Source organism: Thunnus albacares, chromosome 7, assembly GCF_914725855.1.
Source record: "Thunnus albacares chromosome 7, fThuAlb1.1, whole genome shotgun sequence".
In the NCBI taxonomy this organism is placed as follows: Eukaryota; Metazoa; Chordata; class Actinopteri; order Scombriformes; family Scombridae; genus Thunnus; species Thunnus albacares.
Genome location: NC_058112.1, coordinates 15,565,994 through 15,584,912, shown reverse-complemented (window position 1 = coordinate 15,584,912; position 18,919 = coordinate 15,565,994). Strand labels below are relative to the sequence as shown.

Genomic DNA, 18,919 nt, shown 5'->3' with positions numbered 1-18,919 from the left:
AATAAACAAACAAGCTGGTTCCAGAATATACAAGTTAGGGTTTAATCAAGGAAATTCTTACATTGTTTCACAAATGGTTCTCTGTAAGGACAGTGGTGGTTTGGTATGGCTGATATCAAAACACATTCTTGCTTTGCCTGCCTTGCTCTCAGGTATGCGAGAAAATTATCTTGTTTCGACCCTTTTCGCTATTTCTGCTTTATCTATCTTTGGGCAGGACTAGGTGGACAGATGGAGGAGTAGCTAGGAAGGAAGAGGGATAAATGGGAAGTGAGATGAAGATATGGGGACAGGGTGTTACACTGGGTCAAATCTCTTCCTATCTCTCTCTTTGCTCCCTTGAGCAGAGTGCGGTGTTTTGGGCAGATGGAGGTAGGAATATGCTAGCCACGTCTTCTGCCCCTTCTGCCACTGTGAATGAAGCTAAAAATAGCAAACTGGCGACGTGAGAGGCTTTCCAGAGAGATGCCCACCAATCACTGATATAACATTGCATATGTCAATCTGTGTGTGTGTGAGTGTGAGTGTATTTGGAGGAACTGTCAAACCACAGTAGCAAGACTCAAGTTAGAAGCAGGGAGAAAGACATGACATATGGATGAAAAGGGAAGGAAAATAGAGAGAGGAAGCAGAGAGACAGGAACAAAAAAGGCAGAGATATGATGAAATATATGAAATGTGATAAATAAGTAAAATGAGACATAAAATAATAGCAGAGGAAAAGAGGAAGAGAAAAATACACACACATACATGCACATATATAGGTACATACGTGCAGGTTCATATCAGATTTTATAGAACCAGGGCAGGTTGATATAAGAAGCTACTGGAAAAAAGCATTCATAGAAAAGAGCACAAAACCATCTGCTGGAATGCTACATGACAAAAAGCTCTATGATAGGAAATACAGTAAACATGAACAGGAACCATGGATAGGTTGTTTATAGGCATACACAGTCACTATGGATAGGAAGACCAGTATCAACAAACTGATCAAACAACTAGTGAATCAATATTCAAACATGAAATAGAGCTGATGAAAATGATTAGAACTAAAGAGATGTTACAGTCCTTGTAACCACCATACATGGAAAGAATTTGTTTGATCTGAAAGACAAGATATAACGAGTCTCCTTGAAAAACTTAAGGTGTAACAATGAAGACCAGGTCCCAGCTACTGATTAAATACAATGAAATGTCCGTGACTGAGGCCCTGGAGACTGCTAAACAACTGTTCACAGTGCTGGCCAGCCAGAGTAAGACACAACAGAGAAACACAGGCAAAACGACACATGCTCTGATCACGAAAGAACAGTCTACAGTGCAATACCAGCTGCAGTGCAGTAATGGTGCAATAGCAGATCCACCAAGAGCTGAAACTGAGCAGTACTGGAAAAATATATGGGAGAAACAATCATCACACCACTGATGCTCAGTGAGTAACACATCTGAAAGCAGACAGTACAATCCCCCAAAACAGGAACCAGTCACCATCACAGCAGGAAAAATACAACACCTGCTACCATGGGCATAGATTTGGGTATGGACAGTAGGGAGATGCCCCTAACAATATCAAGATGTTGCTGGATTGTCCCTACCAATATTTTTACCAATCTCAAACAGTCTAGTTGCTTTCACTCCACTTAATGTTAAAGGTAAGATCTCTGCAGAGTTGCCAGGTTTGTGTGTTTTTTGCAAAAAAGTGTGATATTATGATAAAGAGTGAAAGAGCAGGATATGGGGGATACTCAAACTAATGATTTGGTAACTCTCATCCTCAAGCTGTATGCATTGTTGACTAAAGAGAATCTGAAGTGGTTAGTATTTATAGTGTAAACTTTCCAAATGTCACAGAATAAAAGACAATGTCACTGGCCAAAACTAAGATCATTTGATATTATTTAATTTCAGGCATTAGGTGTTGTTAACTAATTTGTGATTGTTGCTCAGACACACCGTTTAATTAAACTACTTCATTACTGTTGGTGAAAATTCCTCCCAAAAGCAAATTAAGCAAATCTGGTCCTTTTTTAAAAGAAGAACCAAAGTATCAGCAACAGTTGAACTTAGGTAACAAGAAAGTTCTGTAATCAATCCAAACATTAATCTTTGAAATTAGTGGGAGGAATATTTACTATTTAATGCCATCTCTCACCTTTTCCATGAGTGGATCAAGAGCAGAGTTATTATTGCATATGTGTCATTAAGATACAAACATTATTTATAAGCTAAATCAGCCACAGCTTGTCCAACTGATTTGTTTGTGACTGTCAGGCATCATTTTATGATGTAAATTCTGTCAGCAGCAGCCTGAGCAGCACAGAGACACACAAACAGGTGAACTGCAGCCTCTCAGGTGAGCTCTGATGTCATTGTGAAGGATCTATCCATAAGTTGAATGAAAAATAATACAAATAGAAGTTTTTGAGAGGATTTAAAGATAGGTTTGAGCATCACTGTGGCTCTGTCATGAAACTCCTGAGTTGTGTCGCCCCAATCCCCAAACTGAAAGGACAGAATCTCAGGAGAGGTTTTAAAACCTTACAGCAGCTAGTTACAGAGCAGCACATTACCTACAGGTTTCTATACAAAAAAAAATCTGAAAAATATCATGATACAAGTCTGGTTTCAGGCAAGTCAGCAAATGCATATTCAGTAAAGTAAACATTTTGCAGAGTCAGGCTCTTTATGTGTGTATGTGTGTGAAACACATGTGCCTATGAAAGAGAAAACAGTGATAGAGAACACATACACAATCATTTTGGCTGTCTGACAAAAAATGTCCCCACCAGAGTTAAAAGCAAACCCACGCCCATGATGAACTGGGCACCACTGGAGCCTGATTTGATCTTCACCAGAAAGCACTGGATGGACAGCTAATATCTACGGCTGCCCTAAACTAAGGAGACTGTTATAAGAAAAGTTATATCTGCCTGAAGACATTGCCACCAAGTGACATTTTGACATTTCTAATGTATGTATTTTGCCAGTCCACAACATTTCCTTGATTTGTTCAATCTCATATCCTAAATACATTCATTTTCATCAAAGTTTAAAAGCTATGTAATAAAAGACAAGACAGTAATATGTCTTGTCTTTTAAATAGTAATTTATTCTTTGAACCACTAAATCCAGTTCGGACTCATAACCATCCGATTAAAGGCCCATATTATCAACTCAAACATTCAACAGTGACAATCCTGTATCATACAGGTAGTTACAAGTCATAGCAAACAAATTTTGGCCAGTGAAATCTTGGTTGTACATGCACAGATCAACCAACCCATCAATCTATCGAACAACTCTCTTTGATTTGTCTCTTTTTAATCCTTTCTGTTATGTTTTTAGCATTTTGTTTTTTCATGTTTTGTGAAGCACATTGTATTGAATGTTTTTTTGTTTTTTTTTATGAAATGTGCTGTAGAAATAAAGTTTTGTCATTATTATTATTATTATAGCAGGTATTGGATAAAAGAGATGGCTACAAGAAGCTGAGGGCTCCACAAGTTATCCAAGTACCATCATAGGTAAGTAAGACAGGTACTCAGCTGTCAGATTAGTGGACAGAACAAGATTCAAAGCCATCACATAAGCCGTACCTGTCATTAGATATCCAGCTGGTAAAGACAGGACCTGGGAGTTGATGATATCAGGATCCAGAAACCAGAAATTAGGAATTTTGAACAATTAGATATTTCAAGTGTAGTCCTAGATGACATCAAAAATCTAACCCAATATCTATGCCTGGTTTAGTTTTAGCTTAAAAAGCACTTCTCAAAAAAGCTCTGTCTACAAATTAATGACGGTGTGCTCGTGTGCTGGAAGAAGAGAGCCTGCAAAACTTAAAACTATGGCAATTGGCTCAGTGTTATTGTTATTGTATTTTTGATGTTTTTATATTGTTTTTTTCCTGCAATGAAACAGCAATAAAATAAGTATAATTAAGTTGTAATTTTAGTTTCTCCTTGCATGCTTTCTTGCACTCTCACTCTATGAAAGGCTGCTGGGTAGATGGTTACATAATAATCATTTAAACATCAATAACATTAAAAACAATTTTTCTATCACTTTTGGAAACTTGTCATAAAGCACAGAGAATTTCATCCAAGTAACATCACCCACAGACTCTATGTTAACTAGAGAGATGAAGGCTTAGTAATCCTCAAGGCCAGTGTCCTGAATGAAACATGAAGCATCCACAAGTACGTCAGTAAAATGGCTCCTGAAAATAAACAGCTGAGAAAAAAATCTCAAAACAGCAACCGAAAGGGAGAATGTTCGCAGAGAGGGTAGCAGGGGTGCTTTGGAGAGCCAATTCTCTACAGGAGAACATGGTCAGATAAAAGAGGTGGCAAATAATCAACCATCCTACCAAGCAGACACTTGGCACCAGGTCAACAGAAGCAAAATTTAACCACAATAGGCAAGACCATGGTTGCTGACAGTTATAACATGCCACTGAGAGAGTTCAGTCCAAAGTAGTAGCAGGAACAATGTTTACTATATGGCGCAACCAAGTATGTGAGACATTTGCACAAAAAAATAGGCACCTAGTAAGGGCTAGGCCCTACAAGCTGTCTACTTTGGTTTCTCCCAATAAGAGACACCAAAAAGGATGGCTCAGAATGATAAAGCTAAGATCCTGTTGGACTTTCATGACCAGACAAACTCTAGATCTCTAAGACTCTAGACTTGAGGAGGACATATACCAGCCCAGGTGGGTAATTTTTTTTCCATTTTGTAAGGGCTTTTTCATTTTGTAGCATGATCTACATCACACTCTTACACTTCTGAAAGGCAAAAAGCCTCCTGTGAATGAATAAAGAGAGAAATTTCAATAAAAGGGGCAACAAGAGAATCAAATGGAGAATAAGGATGAATGCAGGTAGAGGGTAGTGGGGCTGACTACTTATGTCAGTGTCTTCCTTTCCTCTCTTGAGAGATGAATGGCACCCATTAGCAGTATTGGGAAGCTGTCTCTTTTTACCCCAATCATAGAAATAGAGTTTTGGAGGAGTTGTATATGATGAATGGCAAATGATAAGCATGATCCAAATGAAAAAAAGCACAGTTTTGCAAATAATCTGCCCAACAGTCTGAACAAATTGTGGTATTGACTGCTAATGCAACTGTCCTAAGTCCTTAAGTTGCACAGAAGACTGAGCAACATTTTTATGCAATAATGGACTTGGCTTAGTCTGAATCGACAAGTTGTATGCCGTTGCCATTATGAGACCCCATAATGAATTTCAGATATGCTCAATCACAGGACTACTTCTTAACAAAGTGGAGCTCACAAAACTAAAGACCAAAAGTCAAAACTTTCCAAAGAAGTCCAACTTTTCTCAACACTTAGCAGCACTTGACATTTCCACCACCACTGTTTATTTGACTTCACTACTTCACCACCACCAAACGGTAAAAAATACATCTAACATAGAGATGTGATCTTTGAGATCTCCTTTAAATTGCAATCTGACATTTCAATTGAAAACATCATGCCCATCAAAAATGTATGTCCAAAGACATACATTCTGTTAAAAAAAAACACACAATATCAATACTTCAGACTAATTAGCTAACAAAAACACTGTCCAACGTAACAAGCAATGCATTGAAAAGGGAGGTGCGAGGATAAAGCCATATCAGACTTTGGCTTTACCCTACATGAGGCCTTGCTTCTCCCCTCTCCCCTGCTGGAAAGGAAAAGTGGTGCATGGTGTGATCTTTGCATGGGGTTTCATTCTCCTGATCCAGGCTTGAAACACAGCAGGAGAAATGTAATCCTACTTCAGGCAGACTATTCTAGTGTAATCTCCTGCTCACTCAGAGTCCACACAAGTCACTTTTGACTGCTCCATAAAAGATTCAAACTGTCAGAGTCTGGCCATCTGTCATCTGCCTCTCTGTTTGTCTGTCAGACTTTTAGGCTGCTTTTCTGTTTGTCTTTTCGTCTTTCACTACACTACTGTATGTTGCGCTGTATCTGTTCTTGCCTGTTTGTCCATATATTAGAATCATGTGACTCATTGAAAGTGAAACTAGTGATCTGATGAGTGTCTTTACAGTGCATAAGCACATTAAGGAAAGTCCCTTGGCAATGGGATTAGGAGTTGTGGGCATGTGTGCATGTTTGTGTGTGTTAGTGTGCATGTAAATAGGGTTGGGTGATAGAGTGAATTCACTAGCTTAATTTTTGTTTTTGCACAATGTGTAAAATGTCTAAATGTTGAAAATCATTTATTATTGAAACATGCACAAAAAGATTACTTGCCATAAAGTATCATAGATGATAGCTGGTTATATGGCTGTGTTGAGTCACGACAGTCCTGTAAACAGTGTAGTGAATAGCTGCACTACACGTGCACCTGCTGCAGTTTACAGGACTGCTGTGACTCCAGGTGGCTAGCTGGTTCTGGCTATCTTATAGTGAATTTAATGATGGCAGCTGACTCTTGTCATGAAAATTTTTGCATGGCTCACTCAAGAACACACAAAGACACAAGAGAGCATTAAACATTGTTACTTGTTGAAGCAGTTGTAGACACTGTACAATCCATTACACAATCAATAACAATTATACAAATGTCCAAATACAAAAATACAAAACAAAAATACAATTATCTTGTATTTTTGGAGAAAAAGCATGTTGTTTATCCGGCCCTTTACCTAAAGCCAGCCCTTTCTTTAAAGATTGCGAACACAAACAAGACAGCTTTATTCCTCTCCAGAAGCAAAGTTAAAAGCAGTTAGGTCCCTAAATGGACACTTCCACAAACTTTTATACCTTCTTACAAACAAGTATGGTTATACAGATCTGACAGAGACCTAATGGTCAGTCAATAACTTCAAACAAAAACATCCTGTCCACACAGTTTCTAAAAAAACAGGCTTAAGACAGTTTCTCAAACAATAGGCTTAAGGTAAATATATCTCTAGCTAACCCCAGAGGTCAGCAAACAGCCCTCAGATATAAACAAGTTCAAGAGTTCAACTTGCCTAGGAATAGGATTTCTTATACCACAGTGTCACAGTGACATTACTATCACACTGAATTAAGAACAAACATTGACCATTGAACACTGATTTGTAACATATATAATATATACAAGAATTACATCAAATGATAACCACTATTTAAATCTCTCTTGCACTCTGCTCACAGGATTTGTGTTTTTTGATGAGGCATCATCTCTGGTTATGAGTGCTGAAATGCTGGGAGTTGACTGAACAGTGTGCAGATTCTGAATTGTACAGTTTGGCTGAATCCAAATACATACTCTCTGGATTTATGGACTAAGGATTTTTGATATACGCACATACCACAACGTGTTCATCTCTGTGAGGATGCTGGGCGTGAAGTCATAAAAGGTGCTATCAGACGGGACTTAAGACCTCAAGTGTTTCCATGGAGATTAATTGATATTACAGATGCTGTAACTTATTTCAAGTGTTTTTCCGAGTGGTTCTTAATGGCTTCAATATTGGTAACTTATGCATTATATGTGCAGCATCTGCTGCATTACATGGTTGCCACAACAAGTCTGGTCAGAATGCTCATAAAATATTCCAGTTACATGAATTGCTAAACATTGCAAATATTATATTCATATTCTCAAATGAGGACCGTCACATTGTAGATGGACAAAAACCAACCTATGTCCGTCTATCTTAGCAGATTATAATAACCCATTCAAATTATTAAGCATTCAGGATGAATGAATAATCTGCGTGTGCATTGTCAGACCTCACTACATCCATAAACTTATCCAACAAAAGTGAAAAAAGCAAATGTCATCAAAAGTAAATATCGTATTTACTTAAAGCCTGCGGCCCCATTTTGGACATAGGCCACCAACAAAGTCTATCCGGGCATCCCAGGTCCTGGGCCAATTTCTCCAGCTGTCCCAATGTATGGCCTGATCTCTTCACGTCTGCCCCCAGGTCACAGTGCCAGGTGTTTCTTGGTCTTTCTTTTCCCTTGGTCTTTTCCTTTTCTCTTGTGGATTCCAAAAGAGGTCATATCTTGTGGTGCTGGATGCAGGTTTGTGAAGAGTGTAGCTAGTCTATCTCCAGCGTCTTCAGAGGATCTCTTCCTCTCCAGGCTGCTGTCTTGATCAATGCCACAGGTACTGGTTGCAGATAATATCTGGCCAGCAAATTAGTAGGATTCTTCTGAGGCAGGTGTTGGTAAATGTCTGTATTCTCTTAATGGTGGTGACAGTTGTTCTCCAGGTGTCTGATCAATACAGCAAAACAGGCTTCACAGTGATGTTGAAGATCCTGATCTTGTCGTTGGTGGTCAGATCTGAGGATCCCCAGACATTTTTCTGCTGATGGAAAGCTACCCTTGCCTCACCAATACAGGCTTTTACGTCAGCATCTGTTCCACCCAGTTTGTCAACAATGCTGCCAAGGTAAGTGAAGGTCTCCACCTCTTCTAGTGCTTCACCTTCCAGCGTGATGGGGGTAACATTGGCTGTGTTAACCTTAAGGACCTTGTTCTTCCCTTATATTGAGGTCAAGGTGAGCTGAGCTCCCTGCAACCATGTTAACCTCCCTGCAACCCTGTTAGTCTTCTCCTAGATCTGTTGCTGGGTGTGAGAAAGAAGGGCCAGGCCATCGGCAAAGTCAAGGTCATCCGACTGTGTCCAGAGTGTCCACTGGATGCCGTTCCTCTTCTGAGCTGTGGATGTCTTTGTGACCCAGTCTATGGCCAACAGGAACCAGAAAGGTGACAACAAGCATCCTTGCCTCACTCCTGTCTGCACTTGGAAGGCATCGGTGAGTTGCTGATGATGTTAGTGATCTTAGGCACCCCTAAGTGTCTCAGCAGTTTCCAGAGGGTCCGCCTATCCACACTGTCGTACGCCTTCTCATAGTCAATAAACTTGATGTAGAGAGGCATGGTCCACTCCAGTGACAGTTCCGAAATAATACACAGCACTGTGATCTGGTCAGTGCAGGATCTGTTCTTGCAAAAGCCAGATTGTTGGTCTCAGAGCTGGAGATCAATGGTGTCTTTCATCCTGTTCAGGAGGACTCTGTTGAAAGTCTCGCTTGAGATGGACAGCAGTGTTATCCCCTTGTAGTAAGAACAGAAACTTAGGTCACCTTTCTTCAGGAGCTTAATGAGGTAGCCCTCTTTCCACTCTGATGGGACTTGCTCCTCATCCCAGATGTTCACGAATAGGGGGTAGAGCAATGCCACGCTGGTCTCGACATCAGCTTTCAATGCTTCTGCCAGAATATCATCTAGCCCTGCAGACTCTACATGATTCTACAAATTCTTTTACATAGTCACATCCATATTGCTGTGAAGTCTGCACAACAAGCCGACACCTTGGAAGTCCAGAGAAACTCCTCTTGAGGCCCAATTTGGACTTGATGGATTATGGATTTGGACAACCCTCGGCACTTGCAGACTTCTTGGGAATGTGCCTGTGAAGTCTGCGAGTTTGCAAGTGCGTTGAAGTCCGAACATTTGGATTCAGCCTGAGCGCCTACCTTCCGAGTATCCAAGACTAACTGGCCAGCTGTCTGCAGATATCAGGCAAACGTTTTGTCAAGAAACACAAACAGCAGCAGCACATGAATTAGTGAATAGATGTTTCTGTCTGTGCTGAAACTGATCATTAAACTGGATGCCTGTGCTTTTCTTAGGTGAAGCATCTGGTAATCTTTGATAATCTTTTATGCATAACGATGACAGCCTTCCAGGTGGTGGCATGTTTTTCATTATTCTTGCTCAACTGTCTTGCACATAATGTCCTAAGAAATATGTTTCAATCTTGCATTTTGCAGGAAAAAAAATATCGATTTATATAATGAATCAACCACAAGTCTATATGATATGTATGTACATACTTGAATGTGTGTGTGTGTGTGTGTGTGTGTGTGTGTGTGTGTGTGTGTGTGTGTGTGTGTGTGTGTGTGCAAGTGTTTGATCTCAATAGAAAAACGTTTTTTGTTCACAGACGGCGATTCTGCAGCACCTTTGGGGAATTCTCTGCTTTCTTTTCAACTGCTCTCCTTTTATTTCCTGTCTTTATTCCTGGCATGCAGTGCCAGAGCCTTGCTAAGATACAATGGGTTATTTCAGCCAAGTAGCCAACAACAATGAGGTAATCAACAATAACAAACACAAAAACAACCTCTTGGCTTTGCCATCAATGTCTAGAGAAAGAATTAAAAGGACACTCAAACTAAGCCACCTATAGAGAGCCAACGGAGCACCTGAGCACAAGTGTGCATTAACAGGCTGTAAATGTAATCAGCATTTTGCTATACCATTAGAGATGTCTCCAGTGGAAATGTGAGAGCAGAACAGGAGTGAGTAGGGGACTGCTGACACGGAGGCACATCAATAAAAAAGCTTAATGCTGTGTTGTTACATAGAAATTGTCACATGGTATCTCACTAACAGTCTGATCTTATATGTGCTACTGAGAGGAGCCAGGCAGAGATGGACAGAGAGAGAATACATGGGGTTAAATACATGTTGAATTGATACCACTTCATTTCATTCTACAGCCAATGGAGGGTAAAATATTTCATCTTCTCTGCGTTTATGTGCAGTCCCAGGCAATCACCCTCTATTCAAGATAATTTTAACTCATGACTTGTAAAGGACATTTTAATGTGAATAGTGTCCTTACTTTAAAGAATGAAGTACTTGCTTTAGAAAGACAAAGCTAAAAGAAACACTGCCAGAATAATTAATTAAGAATGGATGTCATTATACACTATAGGATAGCTGTTGCTGAATCCATATGAATTAGCTGAGCAGACATATTAATGAAATAAACTTATCTCAGATCTGGAAATTTGCACTGTGCCACCTTCTGCAGCAAATAGATGCAGACACAGATGCAATTCGGTATGCATTTCGTGCAGAGAGGGACAGTCCATGCATACTCTATATTGAAAATTGGAAATAAAGGGAAGAAAGGATCAATGTCACCGGCTAATGGTTCTGCATTTTTTCAGCGGCTGTAATACTACACAGACACAGGCTACATCTTCAGTGGAACTGCAGGGTAACGATTTTATTACGAAGAATGTAGGATTAGATCTCTTGGTCCAACTGGTCACAGAGGAGCAACAGAAAGAAGGAGACAAAGGTTGAGGTAAAGTTTCAGTTCAGGTATAACTATCTTGCATCTCTGCTTTATGTCCTCTCAAGGATTTACAATGCCTCTCATAGCCTTCTGTATCCATGATGCCTTTTCTCTTTGGCTCCCCCTCTCCCCGCCCTCTTCCACTCTCACCCTAAGTGGCCAGTTGTCAAAGTCAGCTGAAGTCCAGTTAATGAAGAGGTAGATTTATCAGCGAGACATCAATGGAGGAGGCGGGGGGAGTGGAACCCCAAGACGCCAGCAAGCAAATACAGCCACTAAGTATGCATACCAAAAAAAAGAGAAAGAGAGGGAAAAGAGAAAAAGGGGGGATGGGATGAAGAAAGGCTTGTAAAGAAAGTAAAAGAGAGGGGAAACTGAAGATATTTCAACAGAAACAAAAAGCAGACAGAAGAGAGGTAGAGAGGACCCAGTCAGAGAGGAAGGGGGAGAGGCAGCTTCCCTCTCTTTTATCCTCTCTCCAGCAGTGGCTACAGAATGAGCTCTTACCGTCTGTTGTAGGTCTGGGATTCCAATGCGGATGACCACAGTGTTGCCTGTCGGTTCCTCCATGGGTGCTCTTGCACTGTGGCTCCGCTCTGCACCGGGACGGAAAGCCAGAACACTGACAGGAACGGGAACGCCGCTGTCCTCTTCCCGGGAGCTGCCGCTGTCAGTGCTGGCCCCCTGGCTGCCGTTTGCTGCGTGTGTGTAAGGGTGTGTGAGTGTGTGTGAGTGTGTGTGTGTGTGCTGCTGCTGCTGCTGGTCCTGCCGTGGAGGGCTGGGTGGCTCATGTTTGCCGGCTGCTGGACGCAGAGGCATGCTCCGTGTTAGGGGCTCGGTCTATGTCTCTCTCTCTCTCTCCACACACACACACACACACACACCGATGGCTCTCGCTCACACTAAACACACACACCTCTTGCAGCGCGCATCACTTGCCTGGGAGAAAAAAAGAGGCAGGGAGAGAGAAGCAGGGAAGGAGGGTGGCAGAGAGGGAATGGGCAAAGAGGAGGGGGTAATAGGAGATTACAGAGAGATAGAGGGTAAAAACACAAAGAGAGGATAAGTACCAAGGAAACTTGGAACTAAAGAACAGATGCAGACACGAAGCAAGATTGAATGAATAACATTCATAGAATAGTGTAAAATTATTTAACTCCAATCTGTGATTTGCACAAAAGATAATCCTAAGGCAATTAGCATAAAATGAGGCACATTCAATCTCTAAATAGCATAAAATAGATAAAACAAAAACAGAGGACAAGAAGCAGAATGGAAGGAGTGGATTAATCATCATTTCCATAAAAATATTTGGATCTTTGGAATTAACTGAAAGTGTGTTTGAATAGTGTTTCATGGCAGCAGCATTACAGTTCTTCATATGGGATAACAAAAAGGTAGCCTAATTTAAGTTTGATACTTTTATAACATGCTACATAAATCAAATGTAAAATAAATTGAATTCAGCATATGCTAAGGTGGTGATAATGTGACACTGTTGCTGTCACAGTAATAAAAATACTGTTGCTCTAGCTATGGTGCACTGACACTGTGTGACATCAGGAGGGGGGCGGGGGAGGGAGGGTTGTTTGGCCAGATCAATGTTGGACAGGATTTGGCCTTCATGCTATCTATCTGTCGGGGGTGTCGCTGATCAAATGGCTCCCTGGCAAACACAGTGACGCACAGACAGAACAAACTGCCATAAATGTAGATGAGGTTTTCGTGGGAGTTTTTACTCATTGAGGGTCATTCTCGTAGGGGGTGCTGTTTTTATTTTCTGTTTCATCATGCAGGCCCTGTGAAGCCTCGAGACTGGGACTGTGATTAAGGACTAAACAAATAATATCAATCTGACCTTGATCCTGATCCACGTGTGCTCTAAAACAGGCATCCCAAAGCAATCACATATTCTGTTACTGTGATGTTTTCTGCCATGAAGACGTGTTGTTTTTGTGTTGATCAACCAATATGCTTAAGGTTTTGGCCTATGCAGATAATGCTGTCACATTCAATTGAACTCTAAACTAAAGACAACATTGGAAATGTTTATCAGAAAAGATCAATACATGACCTCTGTGTGGTGACAAATACTTAAGGGCTTGAGTGTTGCCATATTGCCAGTTACACAGCCAGTTAAACAAGTGAGCTTCTCATGGAAGGAAAATGTGCCATGAAACATTTGTGGCAGGTCTGTAAATTATTAATTGTGATCTTAAGTCAGTGCTATGCTCCATTGTGTTCCCAGTGTCATCACTGCTCAAGCTGACCCGACAGCCCCAAGACAGCATTTTCTTATTGGGTGGAATTTAAAGCAAGCACTTCAGGGAGAATGCAAGTGATGAAAGCTCTCCAGCTGCTGTTACAAAAGATAATGTAGGCACTTGAGTTGACACACTCATGCAGATATACACTCAACGAGCACTTTATTAGGAACACCTGTGCAATCTAATGCGATCCAACAGCTCTGCCATAAATTCTACTTTTACAAAGTTTATACATTTTTGGTTTGTGTGGCATTGTCAGAAAGGTGATAAATCTACTTTATGTTTATTATTGAGGTTGTAGTGGGTGGTGGTGGTGTACTGGAGTGCATTATATTGAAAAATGTTACTAATATTTTGTCCACCCCATTAATGTACATGAGGGGGGAAAACTATTACTTTATATATAATATAATAATACTTTTTGTTTTACTGTTGTGGCATTCCTTGTTGGGCATATGGCTGGCCTGATGACTGTGACCTAAAACATCTGATCCCACAGCAGTTGTGTGCTAAAATATACTTGCTAACCACTAGCATTATACTCACTAAAAGCCCACTGACTGACTGACTTGCAACAGTAAGGATCTCACCTCGACAGGGGTGACAAATCAAGCCATGGTAACAGGCAGTTATCAAATTACCCAATAAGTGAATAATCCCACTAACATTACGATCCACATCATCTTCAGTCTGACTGGCTGTAGTATGTAACTTAGGTCTGTTGATAACAAGCTAAGTTAAAAACTGGCAAGCTAACAAGTGACCATAACTCACTGAGGAGCTGATAAATTAATAAATGCAATTTGGATGCGTCTGATTACATGTGCAGTTACAATTATGACAAAATAAACTTGGTTATGCTAGACTAAGAGGTAGTTTGTGTCACCTATGCTTCCGCTTAATAAAAATAATTCTAACATAAGTTTACTTTGTAGTAGTCACCAGTGTTTCCCCTATAATTGCACAGGCCTGGCGGGTTGCCAGGCCAAAAAATATTTTTTTAATGCCAAAAATAACGCGAAATATCAATTCATTCGGAAATCAATAGCGTTTAGGAGCCTCTGTGCAGCACTGTTCCAAAATGTGAGTCAACGTCTGTGTTGTTGCCTGGGAAACTCTTGGTAGCGTAGCTCCTTTTAAGGAATAGGGCAGTGCATAATGTGCATAGCAAGTGAGTGGTTAAGTGAGAGAGTGAGTGGCAGAAAAGTGACGGTGAATGAATGTAACGGGACAGAGTGCACAGTAAACTCGGCAGCCACACATTTCTCTGTTCTGTATTTCTCTGTTTTGTGTCTTCAGGTTAGGCTAACCCATTGTTGCTAACTTTGGAGCTAACCCCCTTTACTTTTCCAGCATTTGGGGAAACAACAGACATGACTTTTTAGAATTTATTAATTGACACACTGTAGTCTGTACTGTACATCTACTGCCAGACTGACAACTTACTGCTAACCTTTTCCTCTGACCCGCTCGCATCCACCGTCACTTCTCTGCCCCTCACTCTTTCCCCACTTGCTACGCAAATATACTCCTTATCGGAGCCACACTACCAGTGGTTTCCCAGGCAACAACAGAGGTTGACTCACGTACCGGAACAGCGCTGCACAGAGACTCCCAAACGCTGTCGATTACAAATATTAAAAAACAATTTTTTTGGCCTGGCGGGGGTTCTCGTTGTGTTATTATGGAGAAACACAGATTGAGTAAACATTCAGTACGTTCAGTAAATGTTCAGTACAGTTAGACCCTGCAATCGCCATTAGGTTGGGCGAGTTCAAAGTTGTGAAAACAACGGGGGTGTTTTGAATACACTGTTGTTTTCACAGGTAATTTGTTAGTCTGTCCCTCCCGCCGCAGGAAATAATGGATTACTCCTGGAAAGCTATTGATGTAGCACTTTTCTCCTTATGGAAATAACACAGAGATTATTCGACCAATGAGAATTTAGTCGGACGAGAGCATATCAACCAACTAATCGACCAGTTGACCAGCAGACTACAGCCCTAGTTTTTACTGAAATTACATATTTACACCTATTTGTCCTCTTAGTTATGACTCGTGTGCAATCATTTTCCTGAAATACGATAATTTTAAGCCTCTGGTACAATACTTTAACATTTCCCATCTTGCGCTAACCAATGCAAAAAGAAGCTAAAGTTAGAAGTTCCATTACCAGTCAAGTAAAGAAGATGCCATCTCTGAGGAAGGAAACCAAACTGTTGCTTTGTTTCTTTCAATCAAGTTATTGTTGGACCAAAGGTTATTCTGGCCTTGCTCCACTATTTGTTTCTTTTTTCTTTTGCTGACCCTGTCTGCTGTTTTTTTCTTACTTGTAACGTTTAGCACTCTGGTTGACTGTTGCATGCCCTCCTCCTCCCACTTTACATGTAAAAAAGTTAAATATACTATGGGTATAAAGACCATAGAGTTACAGGACTTATTGAAGTACAGGCTCAACATACATGCTGCTGAAAAAGGTGACACACAACCAAAAAACCTGACACCAAAGATAGACATGGGCTTACAAATACTATACTAACCCCTACACTCATACTCAAATCTGAATGCAACTCACATCCCAATGCAACACGTCAAGCTAAATATCATTATATCCATCATAAATGAGGACTACATGCAAAACCATTAGAGTATGTATAAAAAAGTCATTAATAGCATATACCAAATAAGGCAAGCAGCCATTTCAACAGCTGAATGATCACAGGGTGCCAGGTGAGGTGATGCGAAGTATAAGGAATAGCACATTAAGACGATGCAATGAGTAGGCTATTAGAAATTATGTTTTCTTTGTTCCTCTGTTGTTTTCATAATCATGTATTTGAGTCGTCCTCACACACGGACACATGCAGTAAATTAGGTTTTACCTGCTTTTAACACCCTTTCTACATTGTTGTTGATATGTTGTCTTCATCTGTTATCCATTCTTGTTACTAATGGTGGTGTTTTTGTGTCATAGAGGAATCATCCTCAGTATTTGTCAAAGTTGCAACCCACTGCTGCTCTGTTAATGTAATGTTGGGGCTAGCAGCCAGTTACTGAGGCTGGCTTGTGGGCTTTTTACAGAGCCCAAGAGAGACTTGTGTAAAGCCCCTCTCTGTCATTTACATACAAGCATGATCTCCAATGAACCAGAAATACTGTACTTTTTCCTGCACATTGGCACTAAAGTAACATTTTGTATGTTTACAAAAAATACATAAATAATATATAAACACTGAAATAAAGTTTTAGATAGGATTTTTATATTTTTAAAATATTTTATATATTTTAAATATATGTTAAACAAAGAGTTGATATTCATCACCCCTCTGTCTGGGCTCCCTAGTGGCAATGAGGCCCTAGGGATGTGCCTAGAATGCCTGTGCATTGATCCGTCTCTGTTCCCGGCCACTTTCAAAAAATAGGCTGTAGCAGCCATAACGGGAGTTAGGGTGTGTGTGGTACATTATTTTTATTGCTTAGAAATCTCACTCTTGTTTTTTATGAAAAAAAAAACAAATTTGTAGACTTAAAAGTTACATACACGTCACTTTAATGGAATCTCTTCCAATCTTCTAATCAAATCATCAGACTTCCATATGGCCAAGAGAAAACACAGAAGCTGTTGATGTCAAGATTTGGAAATAAACAAAAGAAAAGATATCCTGACCTATCCTGGACTATCCCCATCTTATAACGCTTCAGTGTGTCTCACTGAAACTTTAGAAGACAAGGAACCACTGGCAGAAACTCCACCCCCTCCCTTTCTCCCTGTCCTGTAAAGTTCCAGTGTGTCTCATTGGATTTCCTGTGATGATAGTTTTAGCCAAAATATCACCTCATTATATCAGAAAAGCCTCAGATTCCTGCAGAGAGCTTCTCAGAGAAAAGAGTTTAAAAACAAATCCTGCTGCTATCCTACATGCTCAATGACCTTGTGGAAAGACTTAACTGACAGGAGAGTCTCAGAGCAGATACCACTGCGCTAATTTGGAGGCACATGTTTGCTTTCAGCTGAGGTAAACACATATTATTCAGAAAGATACAGTATATAGCTCACAAAATAATTCCCTATCGCATGATTATAACAAAATATAGTGTGGACTTAAATAATTCTAAGTCTTACTGTAAATAGTGGTCTGCAAGTGATATTCACGCAGCAGAAAGTGAAACAGGTGTACAGTATCTCCCTGCACTACAGAGACTTGCATGTGAGAGCTCCACCACCGCTGGACACTCTACAGTATGTAATCCCATTAGTGTTGGAGAAAGAGCATGGCAGGTAGCCCTAATACATTAGAGGATTTAGCTGATTACTCTACATGTATGCAGCTTCAGTCTGCGAGGTCTTTAGGGCAAGGAAAATGGATAACTGTTACCCAGAGCTTGTTGTGTAGCTCAATATTCCCATTTTATATAGCAATCCATGGTCCAATGGGACTCCAATGGGTCATGTACTGCAAAACTGACACAATGTATTTCAAACACCCCCCTCCACAAATTACACATTTTCATACTAGTTTCAATCAAGATTTAAAGATATTTTTAATTGTAAGCTGTGTACAAGCTATGCGGTTTCAAATACACCTTTAAAGAAGTATCAGCAGCCAGAATGCAACATTTAAATTATACAAAGTGACTCTTATCTAGAATTATCTGAGTAAATCAATTGCAAGATAAATAACAACAGATCACACAATTAGAAGCATTAAGCTCTGGGAATGTGGCAGAGGGACCTGAGATGGCTTGCCGTCAATAAGCAACAATGATTCCCCTAGATAGCAGGGGCAGGACCAGGGAGGGATTTCATCCTACTTGCATCATACAAGGATAAACTGTGTGGGCAACAGCGCTTGAAGAGATCTACATACAAGGAACAAGTTATCTGTTTGGACAAATGGCAAGAGAAAAAGACAGGGAACAAAGACTGAGGGTTAATATGCAGTGCTCTTTTTACTAAACTTGATCAAACATTTTTTCTACCTTAATATTCCAACAAGTCCTCCATATTAAATGAGCAAATACGTTGTTTGACCATGTACTCCAGAATGACACACAGGAGCGTTTTCTAATATGGCGCCCCTGTCAGCAGTAATCGGTAAACATCATTTGTCTGTCCTTTCCAAAACCGTTAAAAATCACTGTTGAAAAAAATCATGATATTTTATGATGTGACAATGCTGTGGTTAAGGTCTGGTTAAGTTTAGGGACAAAAGACACTTGAATAGGTTTAGGGAAAGATCATGGTTTGTGTTAAAATGATCATTTTGTTGAGGTTAGAGAGATATGTGGTGTGGGTTAAAGTTACTACTTCCTTAAAGTTAGCTGACCCTTGTCTTCATGGCTACAATAATAACCACAGGGTTAAGGTTACGGTACAATCCTAGTTACAGTTTTTGAAAAACTGTCCCAACTTGCGGTTGGGAACAAGAAACAAACCGTGGTCTCCTAAGGCAAAGTCCACTGTTGGGTCATAGCCTCCATCCACCCCACCTCCTCTGAATGAGGAAAATTGTCAACTTTTATATACATCAT

The 18,919-nt window shown here is 40.3% G+C and overlaps 1 protein-coding gene across 4 annotated transcripts in view; it reads right to left on the bottom strand.

The window, feature by feature from the left end:
* shank3a (SH3 and multiple ankyrin repeat domains 3a) overlaps positions 1-18,919 on the bottom strand; it is a 174,092-nt gene that overhangs the window by 143,107 nt on the left and 12,066 nt on the right. For all 4 annotated transcript variants that reach the window (XR_006404143.1, XM_044356278.1, XM_044356276.1 and 1 more), the window contains exon 2: positions 11,628-12,059. Coding sequence is in view for 3 of the 4 variants with exons in the window: in XM_044356278.1 (XP_044212213.1) it covers positions 11,628-11,939 (312 nt within the window). In the remaining variant the exon portion in view is untranslated. The remainder of the gene's footprint in view (positions 1-11,627; positions 12,060-18,919) is intronic.